Source organism: Opisthorchis viverrini (assembly GCF_000715545.1).
Source record: "Opisthorchis viverrini unplaced genomic scaffold opera_v5_140, whole genome shotgun sequence".
Lineage (NCBI taxonomy): Eukaryota > Metazoa > Platyhelminthes > Trematoda > Opisthorchiida > Opisthorchiidae > Opisthorchis > Opisthorchis viverrini.
Window position 1 is genome coordinate 953358 of NW_008751796.1, and position 9369 is coordinate 962726.

The following is a 9369-nucleotide window of genomic DNA, read 5'->3' on the forward strand; positions in this document are numbered from 1 at the left end:
CTCACTAGCGTGCCGTGCAAGGTGATGGAACGCATTTTGAAATTAGCTTTCCTAGCTCACCTTACTGCCAGCAACCTGATATCTCCAGCTCAACACGGATTTCTGCCAAACTGCTCTTGCATGACATTTATGCTTGCGTTTACGGACAGCTTAACCCAAGCCAAGGACGAAGGACTCATATCGGATGCCATATTTTTCGACTTCTCAAAAGCATTTGATAGGGTCCCACACGTCCCGCTGCTCCACAAACTCGAGGGGTACGGGATTTATGGGGACATCCTTCACTGGATCAAGGCATTCCTATCAGACAGATCATTCCCAGTGATAATAGGCTCGACCAACTCTTCTTACGCGCCGGTCTCCATTGGAGTTCCTCAAGGCTCCGCCCTTGGACCCTGCTGGTTTTGATCTACGTCAGCGACCTTCCAGTTGTTCTTGCAAGTCCATGTCTACATTTTGCGGACGACTTGAAATCCTGAAGTTCCAATGCTAGCGCCTTCCAAATGGATGTATACGCTGCAAAACAGTGGCCGTTGGACTAGCAACTTCCTCTGAATGACGAAAAGTGCGTCCATACGTCGTTTGAAGGAGATTCAGCGAATGTCTTTGTTATGCGTGGTAAGGAAGGACCAGGACAGACGCCGAAAAGGATTCGGGCATCTGAGTATCCTCAAGCTTGTGCTTATCGCTGCATCATGAGAAATCGGCTCAAAAGGCATTCGCCATTTTACGGATGATCCGACGCACCTCCTCCCGTATCACTCGCATGGACTTCCGAATACCCTATGGGGCCCACTTCAGACTGTTCCTGGAGTACGCCAACTAAGTTGTCTACCCAGAACGCACGGAAGACGTCACCCTTATTGAGCGTGTCCGGCGAGCCGCTACCGGAATGGTTGCCGGCTTCAAATCCGTGGACTTTGATGTCCATCTCGCGATGCTTGATCTCTTTCCTCTGGAGTATCTGCGTCTCCGATGGGACCTAATTCTTACTTATGTCCTGTTTGAACAAGGCTTGGCAAACATGTTTTTCACCGTTGACCAAGCAAACACACGGCGGGACATAGTAAGATTTTGAAGGTCAGAGCGCACACACTCATTAGGTAAACGTTTCTCTCATTTCGGGTAGTGGGTGCGTGGAATTACCTTCCTTCGACGATTGTCCACGCTCCTTCTGGAACCCAGTAAAGCCTCGATCCTGTGTATCATTCCGTGAATCGTTGTTCTGCTTTTGCAAGCCACCTTCAAGTCTTAATGATTCCATCTAGCCTTAGCTTGATATGCGGTCCCTAAAAGTAAGATAAACTCCGGGTAACATTCTATCCTTTTCCATGACTGTTTGGGCGTGATCAAGTCTACAACGCATATTGCCCACTATTTATGATATTGTCCGTTTATCACGCAATCTCCCCAAGTCCCTCCAGTCATGCTCTATTTCGTAGCTGGAATTTTGGGAGACTCCATGGTATAAACGTCCGTGACCCCGTCGCTAAGTTGCGCTGTGTTCAGTTTGCTGTAAACAACTTATGTCTCACGACAAGAGCTTCACCTGCCAAATTTCTTATCCCAGGTATTGGACATGCCTCCGCTCGATCGACTTATCTGCCCCAAATAGTGTGTCATGGGTGAACTGATTCCAGTCTGAAGCTTCGGTTACCGGAAAGTTGGATAAAGTCGGATAAACAGCCAAGCAATGACGGCAGTGTTATAATCTATCAGTTTGAAAACCGAGTGGCTATGGATTGAAGGTGAAAGCTTTGATGCACAAAAGCCACTGACTGCACGACTGGGGCATTTCTGCCAGTATCGTTGGCCATCGGTGGGTCGACTCCTGGATTTCACATTCAACGAGACGGCAGCTGTCTACCTGACTGAGTTGTTATCTCACAGACTGTCCACATCTACTCGGCACACGGCTAGGTGAAATACTTTCCACAAGGTTCACAGTCATCCGGCATGCAAAGTACATGTTCCAGCGGGCGATAGTCAAACGCCGACGGTATTCGTACGCCAGCTGCGGATGAAAGCAACTTTTCTAACCCGATCGGAATGCCGCAGTGTGTGCGTTGTCATTGATGGACGATCTGGCGCCGCGTAGGAACCATTGGTGGTAGTGATTTGTGTCCCGGCCCTTCCTAGTTGGGGAGCACTTTTGTCCCAAGATTGTTCACAAGAACTCATGCAACTAATTAGGTAAAAAATATATCCACCACGGTAATAGGCCCGTCTGGAAGTTTGAGGTTTTGGTTTGGTTCTATCAAGTCTCGTAGCAGCAATTTATACTTCGTAGACTTGAAGAGCATGACAAACCATACGGTAAACTTATTGTAGTTGTTTAAAATGGTTTGCTTTTTTGAAAGAAATGCATCAAAGTAAACAATGCTCTCCGGATACTTGCTGCATGTGAGCGAAAGTCCTCGGAGAACGTTAACCGTTAGGATTTTTGATGTTAGTGGAAGAATTTTAGGCAGAATTTCGGTAGCAAGGTTTAAAAAGAAGGACGAGAGAGGGTAAATTTGCCCCGTAAAGTTGAACGTGGTGGATTCAATAGAAATTTCACCGCATACACGTATCTGGCTAAAGAAATTCTCCGATGGTGTCCTCATGAGGGATGCAAATTTGTAGGCGACAAAACTGATCGCCGTAACAAAAATCCTTGAGATCAACCGATTCAAAAGCGGCTTTTAGTTTCGGAAAACAAACGGAAGTGATAAGTATTTATTTTTCTGGAATAGTTTGCATATGGGCTCTCTTCATTCATCTTAGAATATGATGTGCTGCAGTGTGTCCCCACCCACTTGAATGGTCTCCACCGTGTGATTGTCACACAACCTGACAGATGCTCAATATCACAATAAAAATTACGAAGAAATAAAAAATGAGTATAAAAATGCCCAACTGAGGACAACAGGATCATTTTTCATGAGGCAACTCAGCATGGCGATGGAACGAAGGGTTACCTCCACTGCTGAAAACAAGACAGCTTATCGTGAAACCAAAGTCTCAAGGCTGATAAGGAACCAGAAGTACAAAAATCCACAGAACGAAGCCTGAGTAGGAATCGATCCAAAAATAAACCGACGCAACCTGAACAAAACGGCCTCATCAAAGGTTTTTATATCAAATTAAGAGAAGTGTATTCGACCGACCTAGAAACGGCGATGAAATCTATCGGACTCAATACAAGCGCTCAGTAGCAAATTCATCAGACTGTCATTTCAGTTATCACACGCAACAAGCTACTTATTGTGTTTTCCGGCAAAGTAAACTGAGCAATGAACCCGCTGAAGTAAAACGAAAACAGCGGCTCTTTTGTAGGACAAGAAACTCTTATCAGTGATCGTGGACAATCCGGACTACATTATTAAAGCGGAAGCAGTACTGAGCGACAAAACCTTGTACCGCCACTTAGAACGCGGCGCTTAGAAGCAAGCAACTGGCATAAAAATAAGTAGCAATTTGAAGAAAAGACAAGATTACGAAAGAAGAATATTAGATAGTGAAAGCTCATAAATTTGTCACTCCCCACTTTAACGGATTCCCAAGGGTACACGAAAAAATAGTAATCCTCCAAAAGATATAAGCACTCCATGGGACAGCGAACGAGGTATGGAAAGGGTTGACACATCTAACCTCATTCATTACACCATGAGAAAACAAGAAGAACATGAGCAGTCAGTAAAGGTTCAGAATTAGTCTAAATTTAGAGCATTTCACTATGTATAATTGAAGGTGAAGGCAGTCTGAAATCGTCTAATAATCAAAGCCTGCTTGTTTGTGGATAAATACTCGGATCATTACATGATGTGCCAGCAGTACTACATGCTACTGAAAACTCACTTCTTCGCATTTGATAAAGCAGACCTAGCTATTTTTCGAAAAAGGTTTGATGACAGTCGGTAGATTTATTTCTGGGCAAAGTTTCGCTCTTGAGACAAAAACTTCGTCAGGCCAAGTGACTAGGTTCCGAAGATGGTCGAGATTTAAGGCAGAAGCCGAACCAATCAGCTAAGGCGAGCTGAGTCTCTGTTGTGTGTCGGCCGAGAAATTTTAGTGTGTTTGAGTGGTTGAACAAGTGGTGGGTAGGTGGGGAAACCTACATATGTTTGGGTCCAGCCTAGGGTCTAATTCATCTGGTTCGGTTCATTTGAAGGTTCCTCTTAAACTTGGTTTGAACTTTCTGTCAGTCTGTGTGGGTGAGCTAGTGCTAAGAAAGTTGTGTGAAAGGAATGCTGCGACCTTTTTACGGTTGGGGTTTCCACCCCCACCCCTCGGCTTTTTCTAATGATCCCAAGTGGACTGACAAACACACCGTCACGTGTCAACTAGGCTTATCTAAGACCGCTTCCAATACGCTGGCTAGCTCCACACCCTCCATTATATTTACGCTATGATGCTTAGTAATTTCCACCGCCTCGGCTATCAGCCGCTGTGGTGGGAATCGCAGTCCCCGTCTCACAACTTCCACATTCTCTAGATCTATTCTATGTCCCGTGTCTAAGGCTTAGCTCTTTCTCTTAATCGGGTTCAGGGATAATTTGCCACACCTGTGCATTTTCATGACAGCATTTCGTAGACATCAATTGCCGCAAACTCAATGCGTGTAAATGAAACAAGCATTCTTCGTATAGATCGGCTTACCTCGACACCAAACTACCGGTCTGTTATTCCCATTACGAATTTTCGCGTCTCGGAGCCCCAAAAGTTTGTTTCAATATAATCCCACTAAAAACAGGTCCATTCAAAATCCACTCCAGTACACCAATGAGACACAGCCCACTATATTTTCACTGACTTACCTGAACGTGTTCAATATGTTATTGTTTACAAGGGGTCACCACGAAATGGGCTCAAGCTAACTCGCCAGAGTATATTACCTCTGGTCAAGTCTCACACCAGTGATTTCCCATGTGCCAGGCTTCTCACGTGTAGTCTGTTGCTAATTGTGAGCCCGTTCTTACACAGTACAATTCGTAACTGCCTTAAATGCTTGAGGCGCGTCCTTTCATAGGGCTCAGGCGGTCTGTGCATGGTTGTATGCATCATGTTTGCTTTTGCCAAGTAGCCATTACCACAGAAAACCAGTGGACAACTGCTCACCTATTTGCGAGCTACACGCACTCCTGATTTCATGATCCTCCATTATTACCTATACGTAATTTTCACTCAAACCCTGATGGGATTCTTAATTGACCTCAAAACGTGCATTCTGTGAAACTTCCGCCTCGGTCGAATCTATTCTCCAATTTTTGTGGATTTTCATCCTTGAATTCCCTGGCTGTGACTTCAGGATCAAACTCACGTGCCAATCACCGGTTTCCCCGTTTCCGGTTCGCTCACTTGTGTGGTAAGTTTAATCCACCGGTCTACGATTTGATGGTCCTGGACTATTGAATGCAAGTTATCATTATCCAGCGGTAATCGGCCGAAAACGACTCAACCAATGTCACATGAATATACAATAACTCAGTGTGTACAACGAAACCAGGATTTTTTCAGCCTGGTTTCTAAACTCAGCTGATTATTAGGTTGACATTGAACTAACAGAAATTGTACACACAGGCAAAACTGTGACCTTGAGCGTGAGATGGACTTGTGATAGGTCCTTCGGACTACTATATGTGGGCGGGTCGCAAGCTTATAAGCCTCCGTGGATTTCACCCGTTGGTTAACCAATCAAATCTGCCCAATACGTTTGCGTGCGCAATCAAGTTTCTGCATTTATTTACACTGGGAAACAGCATAATTTTATCTGAGATAGGAAACATGCCCACTCGAGAACAACCTGTAGTTTGTGGGTATAAAGCTAACGCGCACGTTTCACGCATTATCACGCTTGAAACACGCTTCAAGACATCACAAACGAGAAATTCATTTGGGTTCCGGGTGAGCCTCTCGCAAAACGAAACTGGCTGGCAATTGAGTGTATATTGCTAATTTGGGTTAAAGTAGGACATAAAGCTCACGGAAACTCGAAGACTGCGCCAACGTGATGAGCCGCAATAGGGGCGAAATTGGTCGTGAGCTGTCAAAGCGCTTTCAGCAACCTCATGGGTAGTGTATTTCGATTGTCAACCCTATTTTTTGAACCTAATCGTGACGACGTTAATAGCAGGGACATGGTCAGAACTGTGCAATAGCACATTGGCTTTATACATTCTGTTTTCTGGTTTGTGTTGGGATGACGAAGAGTGCAGAACAGAGTGACTTATGTCCATTTGGTCAGTGAAAACCAAAGCGCTGGTGCTTTAAAGTTTCACGTTCCAATTATTTCATCTTAGGTGAGAGATTATCGCCCTTCGAGCGCATTTTCAACTCCTGTCTTACCGCTTTGTGCTTTCGCACAAATCCTAACCACCGGATAGCCTCAGGCACACATGGACAAAACCCTAATATTGGTGGTTTTATCTCATTCACCCTCGCCCACGCTGGCGCGATTCTATCATAAGGAATATGTAAAGATGAATCAATAGTTCGGACATTTTGTTCAAACATTTACTTCCAGGCCAATCACTAAATCGTTCTTTGGGTTGGCCATCTAACGTTGCAATAATTTAAACTAGCGTGACGTTCTTTGAGCAGCAATGCACAGTACTTCTTAACGTTAACCCTGATCGCATTTGATCATATTCGGACTCGCTGATACGCCTATTGGCCGTTGGTCTGTTCGCCGAGTTACCAGTCAAGATGACACCAATGCATCAGTGAGTGATATCGTCAGTCAACTCCGCATTCACGATGTTACATCAACTGGTCATGGGATGTTAGCCATCCAGCTATCAAGCTTGGTGAACAGACCAACAACCACGTAGAGCATCCTGTGTGCCGCAACACCTCTAAGACCTCTATATCCAGCTCACCGTTTAGCCTGCAGAGACTGCGATGCGGTCCGAAGTACGATTTGCTCGAAGACGACCGCAGAGTGGCCCTCGTCCTGATGGAAAAATAAGCTGTGATTTGCATAAAATAACACTAGGTACTAATTACTGGAAGAAGCTGCGGTAGACCGAAAATTTCATTCGATCTGAAGTTGCATTCCCGGAATTAGAAGCATTTTTCGGACGTTGGCGAACCAAATTTTGATACAGAATGCAAGGAGAGCAAGCTCTTAAGGAAAGGAAGAACATTGAGTCTTTAGGAGAAACCCAACCTCGTGGTGTTTATTGTGAGCACACAGCGTAGTGTATGTAGTTAACTGGGCGTTGTGAAAGACAGCGAAAGATGCACTGAGGTGGCAGGATTTCATCGATTACCAAACCACATTTTGTGCAAGAAAGCCCTCTGATGTCCTATTACCCACATCTCATTTCGAGAAGTTGGTCAACGAAGCCACATGAATATGATGGAATTTGATGGCTGGTCTTTCGACACCTTGCGTAAATGGCTTCTGACGAGAGAGCCACCGGTATTCACGAGATTGCCAAATGGGTTTCCTGACCCGTCAACCGCATCAAGCTCATGTCAACTCGAATTTAGATAATCGCGTCTCCACAAAACCACTTCCGAGCGATGTGGGTCATTTGAGCTCCATCGCCCTGCGAAACCTCTGTGGTAAGGAAGTCCAGGGCTGGTGATTGCTCTATTGCAAGTGGTTGAATAAGTGTGTGACAAACAGGCCCACGTGACATGTACCTTCGACTGAGCCGCAGCATACAAAGGTTCCATGGTATACTTTGGCAGGAAGATTCTAGGAATGGTACGCCCTCACATTACCAGTCCATCCTTGTATACACTCGGTCTCATTACCTCGATACAGATGGGCGAATTCGCTGGCAAACACCGTGAACCAGATATACAGTTGGGTTTCAGGTGAGTTTCCCGCCAAAAACAAACTGGCATGCAGAAGAGTTTAAAAGTTGAGTTTTTTTCTCGTACGTAAGGAATTGTCAACCGGACTAGACGTCAAGCCAGGAGGTGAAACGTCAGTTAAAAATAGAATATGCAGTGCATTCAAGACTTAAAAAGGATAAACGTTTACTGACGGATTGAGTTTCTGTTTTCAAATCGATGACTTGATTTTTGACCGGCCGTTTGAGATTCTCTATGAGAAATTTGACCATCTTTGTTTCTCTGTCCCAGAGTTCGTTGTGCATTGCTTTTTTTGTTTTATTTGCCTTTCCTCGACAAACAGTGCGGATAATGATATGCGGCATTGTGTCACTTAATTAAGTTGAGAGATTCCGCTCGGCGTTTTTGTTTGGCTAATTAAGAACGCAAGATTATGCCGGCAATATTCGGTGCCTTGTTAGACGTTTACGGTGGCAGTTGCTATCATTAACTAATTGGCTACGTTCGCCGCATTTTGTAAACTTGAAACGTCCAAGACCGAAGATGCTACGGAAAGTTTCGGCTTGAAAACCTGTTGGGCGAATTAGGACAAAATCTTGCTCAATTCTGAGTAAACTCTAGTAATTTGGACAAAGCGCCGGATTCCGGATTTGTTCTACACTTCACTGCGTCGGAAGCCAACTTACATCTAAAAATTCCGCTTTCACATGACACTCGTATGGAAAGTTTTGCTCTAATCATGGATCTGGCGAGTCGACGCTAAAGGAGGCAAGCACGAGACTCGTTCTGATTACAGCTTATAGGCAATACAAATCCTTGGGGATGTTCAAACTCTGTACGCAAGGTGAACATGTTCCAACTAATCCGCCGGCGTACGCCGGTGCAACTGACTCGTGACGCCCACACGGTTGTTCATGCTTGAGTGCTCGGGCGGGAACAGAATCCTCTTTTCGGCCGTTCACATTCAGCTACGTTTAGCTTCTACTGGTGGAGTAGTGATAACATGAAATTTCGTCGATCAAGGACCACATTTCATTTAAAATGCTGTTGTAAACTAAGTAAGCAACCCATCAAGGTCCAAGATGGTTTCCATGCCCATAAGCAGTTGTAATCGGGATATCGGTTGTCCCCCGAAATAAATCGTGACAGGAACACTTTTGTTTGCTGCTACAAAGGACGGGCGTGCTGTCCCACGTGCAGTTGTACTAGAGCATAGCTTGATGGCACCTGAAGGCTGGAATTCAAAAGAATGTCCTCTGGGCCTCGGAACTTCTTCCACTGTTGTTTGTTGCTACAAAGGACGGGCATGCTGTCCGAATTGCAGTTGTACTAGAGCATAGCTTGGTGGCACCTGAAGGCTGGAATTCAAAAGAAATTCCTCTGGGCCTTGGAACTTCTTTATTTTCGTAAAACATCAGCCGAGGGTCAATTTGACCTATTGTTCAGAGTGAACAACAATATTAGAAATGATAAAGTAGATCAAAACATTTGTCTGACCAAGCGTGCTACAGCGGGTTTGGCGTGTGTGGTGTTTTTTGTACCTTTATTTTGCTTTCATTATAACACTACGTTTTCATCAAT

At 44.8% G+C, this 9369-nt stretch overlaps 1 protein-coding gene across 1 annotated transcript in view; it reads right to left on the reverse strand.

The window, feature by feature from the left end:
• Positions 1-1986: 1986 nt before the first annotated feature.
• The window catches only part of T265_06629 (hypothetical protein), a gene marked incomplete at both ends in the record, with an annotated part of 13346 nt that continues 5963 nt past the window's right edge, over positions 1987-9369 (reverse strand). Inside the window, 2 exons of the mRNA XM_009171942.1 lie at positions 1987-2185; positions 6861-6934. Of these exons, the coding sequence (XP_009170206.1) occupies positions 1987-2185; positions 6861-6934 (273 nt within the window). The remainder of the gene's footprint in view (positions 2186-6860; positions 6935-9369) is intronic.